Source organism: Artemia sp. Qi Xiang Cuo, chromosome 3 (assembly GCF_049724085.1).
Source record: "Artemia sp. Qi Xiang Cuo chromosome 3, ASM4972408v1, whole genome shotgun sequence".
In the NCBI taxonomy this organism is placed as follows: domain Eukaryota; kingdom Metazoa; phylum Arthropoda; class Branchiopoda; order Anostraca; family Artemiidae; genus Artemia; species Artemia sp. Qi Xiang Cuo.
Window position 1 is genome coordinate 66,856,382 of NC_142796.1, and position 24,787 is coordinate 66,881,168.

The 24,787-nt window shown below is 35.4% G+C and overlaps 1 protein-coding gene across 1 annotated transcript in view; it reads left to right on the forward strand.

Annotated features, from left to right (window-relative positions):
• Window positions 1-24,787, forward strand: part of Nipsnap (protein nipsnap) — a 65,845-nt gene that overhangs the window by 18,394 nt on the left and 22,664 nt on the right. Inside the window, exon 2 of the mRNA XM_089086526.1 lies at window positions 18,142-18,327. Within this exon, the coding sequence (XP_088942652.1) occupies window positions 18,142-18,327 (186 nt within the window). The remainder of the gene's footprint in view (window positions 1-18,141; window positions 18,328-24,787) is intronic.

Below are 24,787 nucleotides of genomic sequence, written 5' to 3' on the forward strand. Positions count from 1 at the left end.
TGGCTCACCAAGTTTTTTTCTGCTTTTGCAATTACAAATAATGCACTTGGTAACCATTTCTCAGTGATTGACGATAACAGACTAATCCGCTAAGGCAGAAACAAGTGGGAGGAGCTTTTTGTTCGCACCGAGACCAAAGACCAGAAATGATCTGCGATAAGCTTACTGTCTATAAACTGTGATTGGATCAAACAGTTTCTTATTGGAAGGTCTCAAACAGTATCAGTAGATGGAGTTTTGAGCACACTTGAAGTCAAGGTAATCAGCAGTGTTCCCCAGGGCTTGGTCCTTGGCCCTCTCTTATTTAACCTGTATCTCAATGATCTAGTAGAAGGCATCAACTCAGAGATTCTACTGTATGCAGACAACACCAAGCTGTATAAAGTAATCAAAGCAGCTGCCAATGCACAATCTCTACAAGAGGACCTTGACAAGCTCAATAGTTGGATGTCCAACTGGCTGATGGAAATTAATATGGACAAAAGCCACAAGCTAATGATAGAGAAATCTACTATCCACTATGAAAATAGACTAGGAGACTTACCAATCACATCATGCTAGGAGGAGCACAACTTGGGAGTTGTCACTGACAGCAACCTCAACTTCCAGGCCCACTATAACAGCATTGTTAGGAAAGAAAATCATTTTGCAGGAGTTTTAAGGCACAACTTCATTTTTGGAAATGATTATACCCTCTCCCTTCTCTACAAAGCTTTAGTACAGCCAATCCTTGAATATGGTCATTGCACTACACATCCTTCTTACAAAAAAAAGACATTGAAGCTCTCGAAAAAGTTCAAAAACAAATAACAAAGTTTTGTCCTACTCTTAGAAACTTACCTTACAAAGATAGGCTCTGCAAGCTCAAACGTCCTTCACTAGCTTATTAACTGCACCAAGGAGACTTCATTGAGTTATACAAGCTTTGCTACAACGCCTACGAAAACATCCAGGTTTTGCATTATATTATTATTATTATTTATTTATTCTATAAAGTATGTATAGTTCTCTTAGTGGCTAATTCACACAAAAATGTATATATACATTAGTTGGCTTGCTTGGCTAATCTAAATGTATGTATATAGATGAGACTTTAATATCAAACTAGTAAGCTTATTCTGCTGTGTATTAGGAATTTTATCGATAGCTGACTAATTGGCTATTTTAAACTAAAGTTTATAAATTCACAAGAATATTAATAGCCAACTAGGTATCTAATTCTATAAATTATACAGTTCTCTTATTACCTGACTAGTTGGCTAATTCAGGCTGAAGTGTATATATAGGTGAGATCTAATAGCCAACTGGTTGGGGAATCTAAACATGTGTATATAGCTGAAACTTTAATAGCAAACTGGTTAGCTAGGCTAATTCTACTGTGTATTTGGAACTTTATTAATAGCCCACTTGTTGGCTACTGTAAATTGAAGCTTATTTATACAAGGGATCTTAATAGCCAACTAGTTAAGCTAATTCCACAAGTGTATTACAAGAACTTTATTGATAGCTGACTAGTTGGCTATTTTAATATAAATTTTATGTATACCTGGGATATTAATAGCCAACTAGTTAGCTAATTTAATGGTTTAGCCTATATAAAATTTTAATATTAGATAACTAGTTGGCTAATTAAGGCTGAAATGCATATATAGGTGAGATCTAATAGCCAACTGCTTGGCTGATATAAAGATTTTATATACATACACTGTTATTCCTATTAGCCACCTAGTTGGCTAAGCATTTACTTCTATATATAATGTTTCACTAAGGTGTTTTTCTCTATATATAAACTGTACTGTTTTCTATTAACCATCCAGTGGTATTCTGAGGCTAATAGAGTCCCCCCCCCATTTTCATTGTCTTTCTCTATATAGCCTAAAATATTACATTCCCTGCTGAAAGTTTCATTTTCTTAACCTAACCCCTTTCCAAGATAACAAAAGTATCTAAACTAGAACTTCATTTTGTCTACTTCTAAAGGGAACATACTAGCCTAGCAAGGGATCTTAGTAAAAAGCACATTGTTAGATTCGTCATACCAGAGGAATGTTACTGTAGAGGTTTTAAGCTCCAGTTTACAGATATTGGAATTTTGCATTTTTTTCTAGAAGAAAGATTATTGATCCATGTTTTTTATTTTTTCCCCAGGGTAATTGTATCAAACTGAAGGTCCTAAAAATTGGGAGAGAGCTCATTTGAACATAAGTTAAAAGTTCTCAGGCTCTTTGTAAGTGATTAATTAAAAAAAACTTTTTACACAAAACAAGTTTTCCAAAGAAAAGTAAAGAGCTCTACAATTGGAGGGGCTGGTTGCCCTGCCAATCACTTTTGACTATTAAATAGGAGCCCATTTTGAATTTTCTATAATAACTCCTTCTTTACATAGTGCCCTGGTAAAAAAATATAATACATTGTGCCCACATTGCTTTGTACTTAGGCAGCACTATTGCACTGCCTATGACTATATAAAGATTGTACCACAAGGACAGAGGACAAACACCCCACAGAGGACAGATTTGCCATTAACTGATAATTATGAGAAGTAAATTTATTCAAAGTACCAAAAAAATATATTTGATGCTTTGCTGTTAGAGACAAAGTACTGCTGCATGGTGGCAATAATACTGGATTTAATTAGTTTATTCACTTTGTTTTCTATGAAATTATGTTTAATGATGTGTAATTATGTATCAGCTATCATGAAGGGGGGATTATTTATTTATTAATACCAAAATATGGTAAGCTTTAACAAGCTTGTCACACTAAACAATTATAAAAAAGTCTATAACAATGTCAATGATATAGCAAAAACATACAGTAACTGAAAACATTGAAAACATAATAACTGAAACATACAATAGCATACCAAACTAACTGAAACATATCTGTTAATAATTGAAACATACCAAAAAGTAAGTCTACAAAATAACTGAAAACATACTGTCACAAATCAACTAATACAAAAGTAAAAATATTCTCAAAATGGGTTGTGATAGGACTTAGTATAGAAATCTGTAGAGGCTAAACTACTTTTGAAAGACTGGACTGTGGTACTAGCAACTATTTCCAATGGGAGTGAATTCCAAGTCTTCCACATTCGGCTAGACAAAGAGTTTTGGTCTATTCTTTTCTGTGAACATGGTTGGTAAATTTTGTGTTGGTGTTGACGGGTAATACTGTATTCTGTAAAAGTGAAAAAGTGAGTTGGGGTGGTATCATCAATATTCCTAACAATGCGAAATATATTTATTAGGTTGGCTCTATCTCGTCTGAACTGGAGAGAAGGCAACTGTAGTCTTTGCATTCTCTGGTGGTAAGGTAGAGGACTCAGGTATGGTATGAGTTTAATGGCCCTATGTTGCACTTTCTCAACCCTCTCTCTTTCTCTCTTATTAAGGGGATACCATACTTATTGTGTAGGTGCAGTGGGAACAGATGGCTAAAATAGCAGATTTCAATGCACAAATTGCTAGCTCTTGATGAAACTTCAGTTAAATGTAGACTAAAGTAGTAAGGGAGAGTAGAGAAGTAGGTTAATGTCTCATCTCCTTGCACCTATACTAAGCCTGAGTAATTGTGCTGCAGGTGATATCCTCCTTAGCATATAAGAAAAGTGTTACTGGCATTTATTTCAAAGCTTTGTTTAACTAAACTGATTTGCTGTGTATTTCATGAAATTGTTTACAGGGGTTTGTAAATATACATTGGCTACTACAAAGAAAGGACAGTGGGTTATTTTATACTTAGGGCGGAGGAGGGGGGGAGCATATTCTTCACAGATTGCTTTTCAATTCCAAATATTCTAACTCTCATTAAGCCTTAAGATAAATATAGAATGACATTTTGGATAAGGGGTGATACATAATCCCTCTATTCCAAGGAATATCTTTGATTTATACCTTTATTATTGGTGTGGGGAGGGAGTAATAGAGTTCTCCCCCTCCCATTTTTAAAGTTTTTTCTCTATATAGCATAAAATATTAAATTCCCATGCCTACAAGCATAGAGGTGGAAATGGCAAGGTAGGCCATCATGAGTTCCACCAGGAAGTTTCTAGGGGGGAGGGGGGGGGCAAATGCTACTAGGAATTGCATTTTCAGCAATTTTAAATGGTACCATAATATATCTTTTTTCTATTTATATAAAATATTTCAATGTATCTAAAAATATGCAGCCTGTATAATGTATCTGTAAATAAAAGAACCCTATTGTAGAGACTGTGATGGCTTCAGCCACATTGAAGACAAAAGTCACACCAAATTTCCATCAATATAAACAATAATATTGTTCAACCTTAAAATTGTCCAAAATTCTGCAGTACAAATTATTAAGGACTTATTCAAAGAAAAATACTGTTCATTGCAAATTTTGATGATATATTCAAATTTAGTCCATAATTTGAATTCCAATCCTACATTTTAGTTCTTGAGCAGAAAAACTGAAAAAGTAGGGCACTACTATCAAAAATGATTGAAGCATACAATATAACAGCAAGCAAATTAACAAACCAGTGAAATAAGGGGCTGGTATCCAATAGTATATCTTGATTAGGCCTGGCAATAAACTCAAAATCAACCAACTCTATAGGTTCAAATTCTCTAAGAACATTTACTGAAACACAAGGGCCATTGATTATGAAAAAGAACTTTTTTAAAGCACTAAAATGATTGAGCTTTACCAGCTAAGAGTTGAGGAGAGGGCAGTCACCCATATATAAAGAATAATTTCAGTTTGTTCTAAGTTCTAAAGTTGCTCCTTACTGCCAATAAAACAAAATATTTTTATGTAGTTAATTCCCTTTCATGAAACAGTGTAGTTTATGAACATGATAGTTTTTGCCAACACAGGAAAATAGTCAATATTTTAATGTTCTCTGTCTGGTTTCTGATGGGTAGCAAAGCATAGAGACTAACATTTTTTGAAAGGTAATGAAGAAAGTATGTCAAGTAAAGTAAAAGAATATAAAAATGAAAAAAGTGAAGTAATTTCTAAAAATTGCACAAAATAATATCCCTCTTATGGAAAATAAGAAAGGAACTCCAAGAATTCAGTTATATTGAGCAATGCAGCTTACCTGGGGTGACACTTTCCAGGAATTGGCATAGAGAGAAGAGAACAAAAAGAGTTAAGGATCACTTCCTGTGTATATTATCATAGGCCGTGCATGGCACTGCCTAAGTAAAGAGCAATGTGGGCACAATGTATTATTTATCTATTTTTTTTTTATTTTAGACTGGGGCACTTTGTATTGTAGGAGTTGTCATAGAAACTTTGAAAAAGGCTCATTTGATTGGAAATTAAAAAGGCTAATGCCCTTTTTGATAGTCAAAACTGATTGGAGGGCAACAAACCCCTCAACCCAGGCCTACCATTTCCCCAAACACATCCAACCAAATTTCTGAGATAGCGATTTTGTTCAGCATAGTTGAAAAGGTCTGGAAATTATGTCTTTGAAAATGACACCCCCCACAGCCCTCAGCACAAGGGTTATAAGTTATACCACAAGGGCATATAAAGTTTTTTATGGAAATAGTGGCTGTATAAACTCCAGAGGGAGCTCATTGGATTGGAAATCAGATGTTCTAGCTCTCTTTTCAAGAGTCAAAGTGATCAGGTACCATATAGAGAAGAAGATATATAGAATAGAGAGAAGAGAACAAAAAGTGATCACTTCTTATGTATATTATCATAGGCAGTGCAATGGCACTGCCTAAGTAAAGAGCAATATGGGCACAATTTTTTTTTTTTTGGTTTTAGACCAGGGCACTTTGTATTAATAATAATAATAATATAATGCAAAACAAATAGGCCACAGGGCCTCTACAAAAATCTTTTAAATTGAAAAAAATTGTAGGCACTTTCACTGTAGTATTTGTCCAGTTCCTGCTTGAACGAGTTTAATGAGTTGGCATTGATGACTTCAAAGGGGAGTTTGTTCCAGTGTTGTGTTACTCGGTTCTTGAACGCCCAACGGCCGATGTCCTTTTGGAACCTCTCCTCTTGAAACTTGAGGTTGTGACCACAAAGGTTCGAGTGGCTGAAGCTGAGAACATCGGTAGCCTGGATATTTTTGTAAGCGGCGTAGCGAAGATTGAATACCTCAATGAGGTCTTCATGGTGCAGTCAATAAGCTAGTGAAGGAAGTTTGAGCTTGCAGAGCCTATCTTTGTAGGGTAAGTTTCTCAAAGTCGGATAGAACTTTTTTATTTGTCTTTGAGCTTTTTCAAGATCTTCAATGTATTTTTTGCAAAAGGGACATGTAGCGCAATGACTATATTCAATGATTGACTGTAACATAGCTTTGAAGAGAAGGCAAAGGGTCTTATCATTTCCAAAAGTGAAGTTGCGCCTTAAAACTCCTGCAACACGATTTGCTTTCCCAATAATGCTGTTGTAGTGGGCCTGGAAGTCGAGGTTGTTCTCAATGACAACTCCCAAGTCACGCTCCTCCTGGCATGATGTGATTGGTAAGTCTCCTAGTCGATATTCATAGTGGATAGTAGGTTTCCCTATTGTTAGCTTCTGGCTTTTGTCGATATGGATTTCCATCAGCCAGTTGGACATCCAACTATTGAGCTTGTCAAGGTCCTCTTGCAGAGATTGTGCATTGGCAGCTGTCTTGATTACTTTATACAGCTTGGTGTCATCTGCGTGCAGTAGAATCTTTGAGCTGATGCCTTCTACTAGATCATTGAGATACAGTTAAATAAGTAAGGGCCAAGGACCATGCCCTTGGGAACACCACAAATAACCTCTACTTCAAGTGAGCTCACAACTTCGCCTACTGATACCGTTTCAGACATTTCAAAAAAAAATTATTCAATCAAATGCAGTATGGCTCCTAGACAAGGTTGCAGAGTATGTATGAGAGGCGACAATGGTAGGCCTACTTTGTCAAAGACCTTTTCATGGTCTATGTAAATGACTTTAACTTGATAACCCGTAACTGCATGCATTTTTCAGTTTTCCACCACCATAAGAAGATGTGACTCTGCATACATTCTTTTGAAGAACCCAAATTGGTTGCTAGTGATTATCTTTCTTTTGCTCGTGTGTTCAAGGATGCGGTCAGATATGATAGATTCCAGTATTTTTCAGGTTATGCAGGTAAGACTGATTGGCCGGTAATTTAGAGGATCTTGGTAGTTTACCTTTTTGTGCAGTGGTATCATCATTGCCTTTTTTCAGATACTGGGGAGTTCATTCGACTGTAAGGATTTTTTAAAAGTAATCAGCAGGGGCTCTGCAATTAGATCTGCGGTTTCTTTCAACACTCTGGGGTGAAGTCCGTCTAGACCTGGCGATTTGCTTATCTTTGGCTCTTTGAGTTTCTTCAAGACCACGTTTAGGTCTATCTCTACCCTGGGTGTTTTGTCAGAGACAGTGGTTTGCAGGGTTGGTAGTGATGACTGAATAGGTTCCTGGGTGAAGACAGTAGTGAAATATATTTTTAGTAAATCTGCTCTTTCTGCAAATCTTTCAATCAGGAGTCCTTTCGTAGGGTTTTTTTAAGCTTGGAATATCTGGCTTTGCAATGCATTTAGAATTTATGTGGTTCCAGAACATTCTGGGGTTTGTCTTGATAGATTCTGCAAGGTTTTGCTCTCGCATGCTAGCTGCTTGCCTGGTTTGTCACCTCACCTTATTTCGTAGCCTTCGGTAGGCTCTTGCTTTGAGAGGGCTCGACTGGTCAGCTAAATAATTTTTCCAACAGGCTTGCTTTTTCTTGATGTGGACCAAAACAGCGTGTGGTAGGGTCTAGAAACTTCAAAAAAGGCTCATTTGATTGGAAATTGAAAGGACTAATGCCCTTTTTAATAGGTAAAACTGATTGGAGGGCAGCAAATCCCCACCCATGCCCACCATTTCCCCAAACACAGCCAACCAAAATTTTTAGATAGCCATTTTGTTCAGTGTAATTGAAAGGTCTAGAAATTATGTCTTTGAAGATGACAAACCCCCACAGCCCTCAGCACAAGGGTTGCAAGCTATCCCCCAAGGGCATATAAGGTTTTTATGGAAAGGATGGTTATGTAAACTCCAGAAGGGCTCATTAAGAGTCAAAGTGATTGGGCACTTGCTCCCCCCCCTACATCATATTTTCCAACAATTGCATTTGATAAAAATTTTGAGATAGCCATTTGTTCAAAAATAGTCCAAAGATCAAACAATTAGGCCTTTGAGGTTGACAGACTCCCCTAGTGTCTGGGGTAAGTGCTGTAAGTTGTGTCCTAGAGGTACATAAGGTTATTATGAAAGGGTTGGTCGTATACACCTTAGAAAAGGCTTATTTGATTTGAAATGAATAGTTCTAGGTCCTTTTTCAAGGAGGCACACTTGTGCCGCTATAACGAGGCGACACACCACAATGTTAAGAGATTTTAGTTCCTAGAGGTCGCAGAGAGACTGCGGAGATAGATTTTTTTAGCCCTAGCTCAAACTAATAATCTTGCAAAATTTCATCCTCCTCTGACTGTATCTTATTGGTGTAAATTGGGCCTGAAGTTTGGACCCTCCAACCACAGCCCCCCTTTAACGTTGTTTGATTGGGCTGAAAATTATTGTTTAATCTGTCCTAGCGACTGAAAGCTCATCTTCAAAATTTCAGCTCAATCGAATCATTCATCCCATGTTTTCAAAAAACCAAATATAGCAACTTAAAATTCATCAGCAGCATTTCTTTTTTTTTCTTAGCCATGCCTACAGGCCACAGTTGGCACCGGATCCGGTTGAAAGAGGACTCATTCGAAGCAGAATTCGACCTGTTAGGGCCTTTTGATATTTTTAGACCGAAAATATTATCCCCCGAATTTACATTTACGAAAAACCTCGTTTTCCTATATTAGCCCATGTTCATTTTTCCCACCACAACCCCCCTTTAACGTTGTCTGATCAGACTGAAATTTAGAAGATAAGCTTTCCTGGGGCCTGGGAGCTTATCCTCGAAATTTCAGCTCAATCTGATCACTCCGTCCCTGTTTTCCAAAAACCATATATCAAGATTTTTGGGAATTTGCTTGCGTCGAAAATTGCTTCCAATTGCTAAACAACAATTACTATTGTGTTTGTATAGTCCAGCGCTTGATACTCCAGACTGTCAGACGGAAAAGCCGGGTTCAATTCACCATCAGAGCAACTTTTTTATATACTGAATTTAAACTTAAAAAAGAAACTCAGTTTCTTTTTTAAATTATTTGAAAAAATTTACGTTTTTTAAAGAGTTAAAGAGGCTGAGTTACAAGGTCGACCCTTAAAAAGTACAGGGATTAGGAGGCACAGTTGGGGGGCTGTTAAAGAGGCTGAGTCACAAGTTCGTACCTTAAAACTTACAGGGATTAGGAGGCACCCTGTACGACGTGATTTGAGTATTCAGGAATTAAAAGCCTTAACACAAGAATGTTCAAGAGCGGGGGGTTTGGGGGCCGGTACCCCCCCACTTTACCTCCTGACACGATCAGCTAACAGTTAGTCAAGCAATACTAAATAATAAACTGTACAAAAACGTGCAGAAATTTTTTGAAATAACTACGTTTTCTAAAGAGTTAAAGAGGCTGAGTTACAAGGTCGAACCTTAAAACGTACAGGGATTAGGGGGCACAGTTGTGGGGCTACCGCCCCCAAACCCCCGCTTTCGCAGCCTTTAAATATAAAAAAAAAATTCTTTAAACTGAAAGTAAGGAGCGACATTAAAACTTAAAACGAACAGAAATTATTCCGTATATGAAAGAGGCTGTGCCCTCCTCAACGCCTCGCTCTTTACGCTAAAGTTTTTATTGTTTAAAAAAAGAGTTGTGAGAAAGTCAAACTTTAGCGTAAAGAGCGAGGCGTTGAGGAGGGCACAACCTCTTTCATATACGGAATAATTTCTGTTCGTTTTAAGTTTTAATGTCGCTCCTTACTTTCAGTTTAAAGAATTTTTTTTATATTTAAAAGCTGCGAAAGCGGGGGGTTTGGAGGCGGTAGCCCCCAACTGTGCCCCCTAATCCCTGTACGTTTTAAGGTTCGACCTTGTAACTCAGCCTCTTTAACTCTTTAGAAAACGTAGTTTTTTTCAAATAATTTAAAGTTAAACATGATGGAGAGCAACTAGCCCCCCTTCCTGACATCCTCTTTTCCCAAAATGTATTCAACTGAAATTGTGAGATAGCAATTTGGTTACCAATAGTCTAAAAATCATATAACTATGTCTTTAGAGTGGACACCCCCAGAGCCCATTGGGAAGGATTGTCAGTTATGCCTAGGGCATATAAGGTTTTTTATGGAATGGGTAGTTGAATAAAGTTTGGATAAGATGGAGCTCATTTGATTGGAAGTTGGAAGTTTTAGTGCCCTTTTTAAGAGTCGAAGGTGAATGGAGGGCAATCAGTCCTGTCCCCACTAACTGATCATTCCCCAAAACATATCCAATCAAAATTTTCAGAGTGCTATTTTGTTCAGCCTTGTTGAAAGGTCCAGTAATTATGTCTTTGGGGATGTCAATCTCTCCACAGTCCTCAGGACAAGGGCTGTAAGTTAGGCAATTGGTTCATTGTTTACACTTAGTATATGTTATTGAGAAAGGTATGCATGTTTGAACTTTACTTTCCAAGAAGACAAAGCATATTCTGGTGAGACTTTCAGAGAATGTTGAGGGTAGTGTTGAATACACAAAACACGTTATGTGTAAATAGATTGTCAAAAGGGTGCATCACAGGAATAACTGAGTATATTAATTTGGAAAATTCAGGAAATAATAAGGAGATGATCAAAAAGGCAATATTTGCATGCTACCAATACTACTACAACTACGACCACTACTACTACTACCACGCTACTCTATTTACAGTATTAAAGGGAAATTTGAACTTAATCAAAAAACGCTATGTGCACGTCCATTGTCAAACTAGCATATCTCAAGAATTGATTTGGGTATTAAGTTAGAACTTTCAGAGAATACTTAAAGGGGAAGATCTTCTCGCCAAAAGGCAATATATGCACACTGCTCCTAATACTACTGCTATATTTACTACTAATTCAATAGAAGCTAATTCTAGGATCAAGAGCCTTAACCTACCTGTTTCGAGCAAAGCGTGAAGACTTGGACTAACCAAAGCACATGCTAGCAGTTTCATAGCAATGGCTAATTGTATTAAGTTGAAACTTCCAGGACTTCATTAGGGGGATGTTCTACTGACCAAAAGACAATAGGTTAATAATACTGCTGCTAGTAGTACTACTGCTATTCAATACTATTGCTAGTAATATCAATACTACTACTCTGACTACTATTACAACGATGCCTAAGGTGAAATTTTGAGGGGGGTGAAGATGAACTGAATCAGAAGCAGATGAAGATGACTGAATCAATCTGTATGCAGGTTGTCAAAAGGGTGTAACAGCAATATTTTAAGAACAGTTTGGTGTCTGAAGTTGAAACTAACAGGGCTTGTTGTGAGGAATGTTGAACTAACCAAAAGGAAATATTTGCATCGTAATGCTACTGTTTTTACTCATATTACTGCTGCTGTTGCTATTATTACTACTTCTATTATTACTACTTTTACTGCTACTGCCACTAAAGCTTAGGCTACTACAATTAAGGTTATTGCTACTACTACTACTACTGCTATTAAAACTACGGATATTAAGGTGAAGAATTTGGGATATATAGAAACTGTATGGAACTAATTCGAAACACACTATGTCCACATAGATTGTTAAGCAGACATGTCAGAAATGCTTCAAGAATGGTTGATGGTATGTATTAAGCTGAAACTTTCAGCGTGTGTTGAAGGGGATGTTGAAGAAACCAAAGGTGCTATGCACATACAGCTACTAATGCTGCTTCAACTATTGCTACTGCGCAAGCTAAGGGTATGAAGGTGAAGCTTTTAAGTAATATGTTGGTGGATGTTGAAAAAAATCAAAACAAACTATGAGCATGTGGACTTTCAAAAAGGTAACAAACCAGTTTCTGAAGAGCAACTTATATTATTAATTTAGACCTTTAAGGTAAGTTCTGGGGGACTTTGAACTAGCCAGAAGACACTATATGTATACTTTTAACACTACCACACTGTAACTAATGATGCTAAGATGAAACTTATAGGGAACATTCAGGAGTTTCAATTAAACAAAAAACTGTAGGCATGCAGGTTTTCAAAGGAGTATATAAGCAATATCATGAACAACATCAATTTATTAATTGCTGTATATACCATAGAAACTTTAAAGGAGCTAATTCGATTCAAAATTAAAATTTCTGGTGCCCTTTTTTAGAGTAAAAAGAGACTGGAGGGCACACAACCCTTCTCCCGTATCCAGTTTTTTTCCAAACGCTTCCAGTCAAAATTTTAAGACAGCCGTTTTGCTCAGCATAGTAGAATGGTCCAACAACTGTGTCTTTAGAGATATTAGGCATGTCAACCCCCCACAATTATGTATTTGGTCCATTTTGCTTTAAAACTAAATGATGCTTTAACATAATCAAAAGGCATTGTGTTTATGGTTGCCAATAAGAAACCTCAGGAATATATCAAGAATGACTGGGGGTATTAAGTTGAAACTTTTGGGGATAAGCTACTACTATTACTACTTCTGCTCTTATAATTTAAACAAATAAAAAGAGCGTAAGTATATCTAGGTTGTCAAAGAGCTTAGGTAGAATCTGTTGGGAATGATATTAAGTTTTGTTTTTCAGGTCAACTTCAGAAGCTATAAAATTAAATTAAAAAATACTGTTTCTGTCAGGATTAAAAAAATTTTAAAAAGTTTCTCCAACATACAAATAGCAACCCATACTATGGATTCTTATAGAAAAAAACTGAAAAGACGTAAAATATTATTTTTTGCATGAAAAAGACTATGTCAATAAAAAAAAAACATAAATTAATTAAAAAGCTTTTTCCACAAAACAAGTTTTTCAAAGAAAAATAAAGAGCTCCATTAAGCCAAGAATGAACAGAAATAAAGTCAAATAATTTCCCAAGCGTAAAACTACTACAAATCCCTAACAATAAATAAATGAAAGTCAGAACAAACAGAAATTATTATAAATAGCCCAGTCAAACTCAAAACGAGCAAATAGCAAAGGATATTAAATCATGAAGGCCTGAAAAGCCTCAAGAACTTGCACGTGAGAAAGTAAACAAAGATTGGATCCAAATTGAGAGAAGGTGGTTTCACATGTTGATCAATGCTTGTCAATACCAGATAGCAGCTCTTGAAGGAGGACTGTGTGAACTTTTGGAGTTATCCAGCAATTCAGTCGTAGTATCTGTGTTCCTAATATAGTAATCATGTCGCGATTGTTCTTAACCATCAAAATAAGGGTAGCCATCTGCAAGGGAAGTTTTTCCAACTTGAAACTAAATAATAATTATCCCTGATCAAGTATGAGCCAGCTCAGGTTGACAAACTTGCTTTGTTTTCCATATAGAACAAATTAACAGATGAAATTGATTTCAATGTTGCTATGAAAGAATTCGCCTTCCTAAAAGCTTGGAAACGGATTTTTTAGACTGTTAGTCTTGGCTACTATTGAGAGCTTAAGGCTTTTGTGGCTAGTTATGCCACTGTCTAAGGGCCTAAAATTAGTAGTCCTAATTTTGTTTGTGGTAATTTCTGTCTGTTTTAACATATGGCTTGATTATTCATTTGAATTTCTGTTGTTTTTGTTCATCTGCACCAGAAGTTCTTATCTTTATGTTTGACATGATTATTTGTTTTAATTTCTGTTCGTCTTGGGTTTCATTTATTTATTGTTGGTAGTTTCTGCTCATTTTATGTTTTGTGTTATTATTTGAGTTTACTTCTGCCCATCATAGGTTTTAATACGGCCCTTTAATTTTCTCTGAATAACCTTTTTTTAGTTAATTTGTGTTTGTTTCTAATTAAGACAATTTTATTGTTTGTTAACATTAACAAAATTTATAAAAAGAATCAGTTTTTCTGGTTAAAAATTGATATGTTGGATTTTAATTTTGGATTTTGGGGGAAATTTAACTATTCAGTCAAAATTTTCAATCAACAGTAGTTTTGTGCATTAAATTTTTAGTCATAATTTGCTATGGAAATTTTGATAGATTTGGGATTATTATTTATCAAATCAAAAATCAGTAAAATTTTTAGTCCTCTGTAGGTAAAACCCTTCTAACCCCCATCCTGTTGAGATACTGAAATATCAATGTGTCTTAATTTACCATTTTATCAAAAGAACCTTCTTTTTTTTGGGAGGGGGGGGGGCTTTTTGTTTCTTTCACTAATACACACCAAGGTCATTTAATAAAGGGTCCTATTTTTAATGTCTTTAAAAAAATACCAAATCTTTAAAAGCTATTACTCTCATTAAGGTCCTCTTGGTCCAAACTAATTAACCTAAAGTTTTCACACCTGTTGGAGGAAAAAAATTTTGGTCCATTTTGGGATTTCAAAATTAACATAATCCACTTTATTTTTTCAAAATAGTTCTTTTTTTAGGTATGTTTGGCCCAATAATTTGCTAGCCAATTAGGGGCAGAACAAATTTAGGCCTATTTATGGTATCATGAACCTACAATACAACCTTTCTCCAAATCTTTGGCCTTTAATACCTACCCTTTGTCTTTGTTTGTATGTACTGTAAGTCTAAGCCAATTTGAGAAAACAAAATTTGTTGGCCTGGTTTCAGGTGTTACACAAAGACAACCAATATTTAAATTTTTTTGTTTTCATTGAGGTCCTGCTGGTGCTGTCTACATGTCTTTTAAGATACAAACCTATCAGAGACAAACACAATTTAGGCCCATGTTTCAGGCATCACAAACCAATACAGCCGAAAAAGTTTCATACTTGTTTTATGCATAGGGGTACATCTGCCCAGAAACTTCTGAATTTGATATTTCAAGCTTGCTGGAGAGATGAAATATAATGTCCATTTTTTGAGCATCCTAAATCTTTTAGTCAGATTCTGGAATGATCTAACTCATTCAAAATAAATCAACTGTGGTGAACAAAAGTATTAAGTCTTAGCTGATTCTACAAAAAGTTTGGAACCCATTTTCTGGTAAAACGGTTTTCTAAAGTTTCTTCTATGCATAAGGTTTTGGATAAAGGTCTTATCTTGTTATAAGGTCTTGTTTTGGATAAACCAATATTTAGGAGACCAAATTGTTTTGTCACTCTTATGCCTGTCCCTAAACATAGTATTTGAGCTCTTTTTGCCCTCCAAGATTTGACAGATATGTTGTCTTGATAATCTGGCTGAATATACTGCCTTTGCTTTACCTCACTTCTTCATCATGATTTTGAGAAATGAAGTTGCGAAAACTGAAAATTTGAAACAATATATCAATTGAAAACAACTGAGTAATGTACAGCACAGATGGCGTGATTGGTAAGAACAAAGCATGACAGAAAGAAGAAACCCTGAAGCGAGTAATTGGCCAACTAATTCACTAATAGGACATTTCAGTTAATATATGCAAGAGTTTTTGTTAGCCAACCATTTAGCTGGTTTTTATAATACCTATATATAGAACACAGTGATTTTAGGCAACCAGTTGACTGGATGTTGAGGTGAGATTTTATTATCCAACTAGTTAACTAATTTCATAATGTCTAGGACGCCTTGATTTTAGACAAGGAGTTGACTAATGTAAGTTCCTGTATTATAGATATGTGTTTGGAGTAGCAAACTGGTTGATTGGTCCGAACATCTTATGTATATATTAAATAAAAAAAAAAGTTTTTTTCAACTGAAAGTAAGGAGCATCATTAAAACTTAAACAAATAGAAATTGTTACATATACAAAGGGGGTTGCCCCTTCCTCAATACCTCGCTCTTCATGATAAAGTTTTTTAGTCCTTTAAAAAAAATATTCTTATTGTTCTAATTGAATAACCCTTGTGTTTCAGGAGTTATTCTTAAAGAATTGGGAGAAAAAAAAAAAAATCAAACTTTAGCATAAAGAGCGGGGTGTTGAGGAGGGGACAATAATTCCTGGTCCTTTTAAGTTTTAATGTTGCTCCTTAATTTCAGTTGAAAAAACTTGTTTTTTTTTAATTTAATTTCTGATCGCTTTTTAAATAATGCTAGGAAATCTGGCTTTACCTCCATGGAAAAATCCCCCCCCCCCCTCCATCGAAATATCCTCTAGACAATTCAATCGTGGTGAAAATTTACCTTGGACAGTAAGCCAACCCTTAACATCTCTATGCGTAATATTGAGTGTTCAGAGAGAAAGGAAGACAAATAAAAAGAATTTCATATAGGAATTCTGGCAAACTCCCCCAGTATAAGATTTCTCCTGAAAAATTTACCCCATGGAAACTTCCCTCCCCATGAAACTTTTTCCCTGTGGAGACCCCCCCTCCCCCCCTCAAGCCAACCCTTAACATCTCTATGCGTAATATTGAGTGTTCAGAGAGAAAGGAAGACAAATAAAAAGAATTTCCTATAGGAATTCTGGCAAACTCCCCCCGCATAAAATTTCTCCTGAAAAATTTACCCCATGGAAACTTCCCTCCCCATGAAACTTTTTCCCTGTGGAGAACCCCCCCTCCCCCCCCCCCCCCATTAGAAAATGTGCTCCCCCCACCCAAAAATTTATGCATATTTCCCAATAACAAATACTATATGTAAACAATGGACAAATTCTATGACTTGGATATTTTCCCAGGGGCTGTGGGGGTCATATTATCTCCAAAGGTATAGTTATTGTGCCTTTCAACTATGCTGAGCAAAATGGCTATCTCAAAATTTTGATTGGATGATTTTGGAAGAAAGGGGCGTGGGAGGGGGCCTAGTTGCTTTCCATTTTTTGTTCACTTAAAAAGCGCGCTTGAACTTTTAATTTCTGTTTGAATGAGCCCTCTCCCAACATTCTAGGACCACTGTAAAAAATACAAAATTCCGCATTTTTGCAGATAGTGGAATGAAGCCTCTACAGTAGGGATTTCAGATACACTGAATCTGGTGGTGTGATTTTCAGTAAGATTCTTTGACTTTTAGGGGTGTTTTCCCTTTTTTTGAAAATCAGGTAAATTTGGCCAGGCTAGTAGACTTTGATGGGTAACGCTAAACTTAATGAAACTTATATATTTGGGATCAGCATAATAAGTCAATTCTCTTGATATATCTATTGGTATCAAAATTCTATTTTTTTTTAGAGTTTTGGTCAATATTGATCTGTGTTGCTCCTGACACAGTTCGTTACCATGAACTGTTTGATTGTCAATTATATTAGCCTGCTAGTTGACAATAAAGTTGTTTTCATTGATTTTATTAATGAAAACTGATGAAACGAAAACATTGAAAAGAGAGGGTCAATGACAAAGAGGAGGTCCTTGCTAAAATTTTTTGCTTTTGTTTTTGCTCTTATTCTTTTGTGTGCATCTTTAATCCAATAAAATCCTTTATCAGATAAAATCCAATAAAATCCTTTATCAGAACCTACCTAAAAATTGACTACATCCCCACCAAGATTGTCACTTGACTCAAGATAATTGCCCAATTTTATAAACAAAAAGTACTATCAAAGGGAAAAAGTCTTAGGTTCAAAAATAGTTTGGACATTTTATGCTTAATACAGTATTTGGCTAGGTGCTTTCCCAATGATTTTAGTACACAATTTGTTCCTATGAATAATGTTTTGTTAGAAGGCTCTATGACCCCTGTCTATATACCTGTTGTTGCAGTTGCAGTTTATGTTTCAGTTTCATTATGATTTTATTGTGTTTCTACCACATTTGAAAGACTAAAGTCATTTACTAGTCAATTAATTGACTTCAGTATGTATGGCCTTAAATATTGTCATACAAATCAGTATGTATCACCGGTATGTATGACCTTCAGTATCTATAACCTTAAACATCGTTTATATTAAGTCTGGCTCTTCTACCACATTTGAAAGAATAGTCATTTACTAGTCAATTAGTTGACTTCAGTATGTATGACCTTACAACGGCATGCTGCAATCATCATAAAAAGTAATGTTAAGTTTTCTGGGAGCAATGTACCGTGGGCGAGGGTTACTGGACTTAATCACCATTGCCTGAAGTTTGGGAGGCTATACATAAAATATAGACTTCTTTGCAATAAAGTGACTATGAAAATGCTAAATTCTATCTTATAGTTACTTATGTTGCATTTCATTTTTCTAGCATGCATCTATTTATTTTTAGGCGAGCATTTCATTCTGGTTCACCTTGCTTAGAATCTAGTGAGGGATGGCTCAGCAAGCTCTTAGTTCGAAAGATTGAGCCCACTAAGGAATCCCATTCTAGACTTCTAGCTGATAAAGAAGTGATCTATGAAATTCAAACCCACAATGTAAAGCCTGATAAAACAGAGGACTACTTGAAAAATATGTAAGTGTTGTATGTATATGTAATTATGTATGTATATGTATATGTTGTATGTGTATGTATGGGGAGGGGTGTTTTTAAAATCTGGGGGGGGGTTAAGTATGACATTATCTCAGTCTGTTCAATAAAAAACCAAAAAAAGGGATTTTTCAATGAAGATAACCCCCTAAAAAGGTATTTCTCAAAATCTAGGGGGAAGGAAAATATGTCCCTCCTCTTATCGATTCCACTGGCCATACACCTCCACCTGAGGATTCAAAAAACAGTTATTTTGCTGCAGCTTTCCTAGTATTCAGCAAAAATGAGTGTCAATTTTAATTAGATTTTAGCATTATTATGAAAGCTTGCGTCATTAAAAATCAATTGGAAAAATAAAATATGATGAGCTGGCTTTCAGAAGGAAGGGCTCCATAAACATAAATGGAGAAACTGTAATGCTGATAAGCCCTTTAGCTCGACTGTCAATTCTAATAATTTAAACTTAAATACAAAACAGCAGTAATTATTGCATAAGAAGGGAAGATTAAACTTTTAGACTATATTAACTGCCATAAAACAATTTATACGTATCAAAAGAGAATCATGTGCCAGAGACTCCATGTGCCAGAGACTCCAGATTGCATGGTCATTGTGTAGTGCATACACATGTTATATTCCATTATCTAAGAATTATACCAGCAATTCTTAGATAATTATAATTCTTAGATAATTCTTGTAGATAATTTTATTATTTAGATAATTTATTATATTATCTAATTAGATAATTATATTATTACATTTTATTATATAATTAGATAATATTAATTATATTATTATATAATTTAGATAATTTTATTATATTAATTAGAACTTATATTAATTAGAAACTATTATATTAATTAGATAATTCTTGGATAAATCTGTGAATTTGCACTATGACCTCATTTTAAGCAACTCTAATTTATCATTTTCATCATCTTCATCTCACTCTCATCGAGTTGTCATCCTAAGTAATATTTAAGTCATCACTCACCTCATATTCCGATTCATTTCCTGTTTTAATCTTTATCCAAATTAATTGAAAAGTTTTGGATGAAAGTAAAGAGCGAAATTGATACTTAAAACGAACACAAATTACTGCTTCGCATTTTATAAGACATATATCTGAAAAATGGTTTCACATAAAGTAGCTTGTGTTCTTCCCCAATATTCTTAAAAGCCTTAAAAAAAAACTTGATTTGCTGAAAACCGATCTTGCTTGAGTTTTTCAGGAATTAACAATGCATTGTAAAATTCGTTGATTTCTTAGGCAAGTAAGGTACTATTGAGAGCTTTATGATTTAGTCTTTTGTTTTCTGTAGGCTGCTTGAGAATTTTCTGGTCCAATCCTGTTATGTTGCGTAGTTTTGAGTTTTCAGTAAAGTATTAATTTTTCAGGACTTGTAGGTATAACAATCTAGTTATAACCAATACGGTGTTTGGTCATAAAATGGCTCATAAGTTAACATGGTATTCACGTGATGGAAAGACAGCAAACCTTACTGATTATGTTATAGTAAACCGAAGACTGGCAGGATCAATACAAGATACTAGGGTATATAGGAGTGCTGTTATTGATGTTAAAAGTAATGACCACCATCTAGTAGTGTCAAGGGTTAATTTAAAGCTTAAATATCGGAAGGGTAATTACCTCCCAGGAAGCTATGATTTTAGTAGACTCCAGGATGAGAATTTGAGAAAAACTTTCCAGGAACAGTTGAATACTAAATTGAGAGTTTAAAATTTGATAATGTGGAAGATGGCTTGAATAATTTGAGAAAAATAATTTTTAAAGTTGCTGAAGGTGTATTAGTGAAGAAAGCTAGAACTGGAGCTAAGAATATTAGCGGAAAAGCTTTATGTTTAATAGAAAGGAGAAAGGACTTGTACAAGAATTATCTGAGTGATAGATTGCATGAAAACAAAAGAAATGTAAAGAAAGTGGAGAAAGCAATGAAATATGAACTAAGTAGGTGTGAAGTGGAGGCCATGGATAAACTTGCCGAGGATTTAGAAGATGCAGCTAGACGGCATAATAGTAAAATATTGTACTGACACGTTAACAAATAGAGAGGTAGTAGTCAATCCGGACTTGTCCCAGTTAGAGATAGGAAAGGGGTGGCAATTAGCGATAAGGAAAAAGCTAAAGCGAGATTAGCCGAACATTTTGAGAATTTGCTTAACCGAGATAGAGTTGCAGGAAAAAATATAGAGGAAAATGAAAAAGTTTGTGATACCTTGGATGTGAAGGAAGATTTATTTTGTGATGAGGAATTAGCAACAGTACTAAAGGGATTAAAGAATAATAAGGCTCCAGGTGCTGATAGGGTAGTAAATGAGTTTCTTAAATATGGTGGCTCTGAGTTTAGAAATAAGTTATTGCAGATTATGAATATGATTTTGAAAAAGGGGAAGTACCTAATGATTTTAGGAAAACCTTAATTAAGCCACTTTATAAGAAAGGTGATAAAAGTGAGTGTGGTAATTATCGAGGCATTAGTCTGGTCTCTGTAGGTAGCAAATTGCTTAGTAATATGATACTTTTTAGACTGAGAGATGCCGTAGACACAGTTTTAAGAGAAGAGCAGTGCGGTTTTAGAAGAGGTAGAGGATGTGTTGACCAAATTTTCACTCTTAGGTTAATAATTGAGGAGTGCCTAAGTTTTCAAACACCTTTGGTCGTCAGTTTTATAGATTATGAGCAAGCGTTCAATTCTGTTGATAGAAGAGCTTTAGTAAAGGTTTTATCCTTTATGGTATACCAGATAAATATATTAAAGTTATTAGTGCTATGTACGAGAATAACACTGCTGCAGTTAAGGTAGGACATGAGGTTAGCAGCAGGTTTTGTATTAAATCAGCGAGTTAAGCAGGGTTCTGGTTTAGCCCCTTTTATAGGGATTATTTCGATGAACTTTGTTTTCAGGAACATAGGTAAGGTAATGAAAGACCAGGAAATCAAATGGATAGGAAAAAGTGTACTGAAGTTAGTTTATGCTGATGACTTAAGCATCCTAGATGAAAGTGTGAGGAAAATGAATGAAGTTTTAGAGGTTTTGCGAGTTCAGGGTGCTAGTATTGGTTTGAAAATTAATGTTAGAAAGACTAAGTCACTTAGGCTAGGAATAAGTGAAGATGAAAAGGTGATGTTAGGTAATGAAAAGATTGATCTGGTGGGCAGCTTTAATTACTTTGGTAGTATTATTAGCAAAAATGGTGGGAGCAGTGAAGATGTTAAAAATATAATAGCCAAGGCTCAGGGTGTTTTTTCACAATTAAAAAAAGTCTGGAAGAAAAGGAAGATAAGTCTGCAAACCAAGATTAGAATCTTAGAAGCTACAGTGATGACAGTGGTCAAATATGGCTCTGAAGCATGGACGCTCCGAAAAGCGGATGAAGATTTGCTAGATGTTTTCCAGAGAAATTGCTTAAGGATTATTCTGGGTACCCAGCTGACTGACCGAAATTCAAACAATAGGCTATACGAAAAATGTGGTTCAATACCGCTTTCTAGGTCTATAATGAAAGATAGGTTGAGGTGGTTAGGGCACGTTGTGCAGATGAAGGATGACAGATTGCCTAAGATTGTTCTTTTCGGCCAACCGTCTAGGGTTAAACAGAAAGCAGGTTGTCCACGTCTGGGTTTGTAGGATGTCATCAAGAAAGATTTAAAGGAAATGGGACTTTCTTGGAGGATGTAAAAAGAGAAGTTTTGAATAGATTGGGATTGAGGAGGAGCGTGCGTAGCTGTGTTGGCCTCAGGCAGCTTGGTGGTGCGATGAGTTATTGTGTATGTATGTGTGTGTGTGTGTGTGTGTGTGTGTGTGTGTGTGTGTGTGTGTGTGTGTGTGTGTGTGTGTGTGTGTGTGTGTGTGTGTGTGTGTGTGTGTGTGTGTGTGTGTGTGTGTGTGTGTGTGTGTGTGTGTGTGTGTGTGTGTGTGTGTGTGTGTGTGTGTGTGTGTGTGTGTGTGTGTGTGTGTATATATATGTATTATATATATATATATATATATATATATATATATATATGTATGTATGTATGTATATATGTATATATATATATATATATATATATATATATGTGTGTGTGTGTGTGTGTGTGTGTGTGTGTGTGTGTGTGTGTGTGTGTGTGTGTGTGTGTGTGTGTGTGTGTGTGTGTGTGTGTGTGTGTGTGTGTGTGTGTGTGTGTGTGTGTGTGTGTGTGTGTGTGTGTGTGTGTGTGTGTGTGTATATATATATATATATATATATATCCAAATGTATATATATATATATAATTTTTTAAAACTGAAGGGCATTAAAAGAGTTTTAGATGTGTTGTTAATATAATTTACAGGAATTCATGTTATTATTCTTGCATTTTTTTTTGCCACATGGCTGCAAAGAATTTTGAACTTCTCATAAGAAATTACAATTTCATTATTGCTGCTTCTTTGATTTAAATACTTTAGTGATTTTAACTGATCATTATAAATGAAAATTGCAACTTTTGAGTCACCATGTTTGAAAACCCTTTAAAGTTTGATTCCACTACCCCATCATTAACAACAAGGAAAAACTTTTTTTTTTGCATTGGAAGCAATAAAGTTTATCCTTTTTTTTTTCTTCTTTTTTTTGCTTCGCCGCTTGTGGGGCACTGGAAAGTAAACACAATTAAAAAAAACAACAAGAAAACACAATGTTGTCATTAAGGAGAATCTAGTTCAAAGCACCTTAGAGATTCTCTTTTACTCTCTTTGGTTTGCCGCTTTTGGGACACTGGAAACTAAAAGCCGTTTGGAAAAAATACTATTGCACAGATTCTACCTCTGTGGACCTTTGGATGTTCTCTTAATTGTCTTTTTCTATTTTTTTTTTGCTTCACTGCTAGTGGGCAAGGTAAAGTGAACAATATTTCAAAAAGATTGCCTTTACGGAGATTCTAGCTCAATGCATATCTGAGATTCTTTTCTTCTTCTTTTTTTCTTTGCCGCTCATGAGACACTGGAAAATGAACACCATTTCAAAGAAAAAAAAAAGAATCTTCTTTCTTCTATTTAACAGCAGGCGGGCTTTTCAGTATAACTATTTAGCCCTTTTCCTTTTGCTTCACTCTGTGGGCTACAGAGCTACTGGCTTGATTGCCTCATATTTATTAGATATATTCAGATATCTTTCAGCAGATCTTTCGACTCTAGGAGTTCAAATATAAGATGATAGATGTCGATTTCTATGCTCTGTGTGCAGGTACAGTTGGCTAGGCTCTTGGCTGATAGTGGGATTTTGTGGTGTTTGAAGTATTTTAACAGTTTACAAAGCAAGGTATGTTGTGCAGACGTCAGCATATTACATTCAAATAGGCAATGGTCAATTGTTTCATTATTCATATTACAATGCCTGCAAAGAGGGGACAGGGGAATTGAACCACTTGAATTAGAAAGCTTATATGAGAATGCAAGGAAATTTAGTCCATTTGTTCCAGAACGAATTCTATGATAAATTTTAGAAAGATACTTATTGGGAAAGGGGAAAGGATAGGATTAATCTTATTAAAATTAATATCTGATAGCCTCCATCGGTAAATATCTCTAATTGGGATTGGTCTCCCACTTGGCTGGTCAATATTTATAGCATTTTTTGCTATTTCATCAACCTGATGATTACCACTTATGCCAGAGTGGCTAGGAATGTACTGAAAGTAAGTTTTTATGCCACTTGAAGCAAGATTATCAATAATACTGAGACAATGATAAGTGTCAATGTCCAACTTATATTGAGGAGCTGAGGCCAGCAACTCAAGGCTTGATAAAGAGTCGGAATAGATGATAATATTATTCGAATTATCAATCAAAGGTTGGTTTTGCTTAAGGTGTTCTAATGCCATGATTATGGCATTTAACTCAGCAGACATTATAGATAAATTATTAAATAATCTCTCTCCCATTGCAATTTTCAGGTGAGGAAGGAAAACACCACTTGCAACTTTCTCATCCATTTTTGACCCATCAACAAATTTTTGGAAGTGATTTTTATAGGTTATTGTATTAAGTTCTGCAAATTTTTTCTGGACAAAAGCAATGGGGGTTAAATCTTTATTCCATTTTGAAAATTCAGTATTTATTATGGGAAATGACCAATTCCATGGAGGGGATTGGGGGAAAGTAGGTGCAATAGATTTTGCTGGTACAGGGAACTTCTTTTGAATATTGGCATACTCATCTGCAATACCTTTATACATGGCTGGATTTCTTAACCAATTATGTAATGTGTGTGAGCTATTTGATTCAATTTTCGTAAGATGTTTTATCAAGAGAAAGCGACGTCTCTCCCTTATTGTTGTTAATACACTCTCCATAAGCAGAAACTTGGTGCTTGTGGGTTTCCTAAGACCAAATATGAGACGTATTATATCATTTTGTGTTGTTTCAAGAATGCCCATTGCAGAGATTCTTTCTTCTTCTTCTTC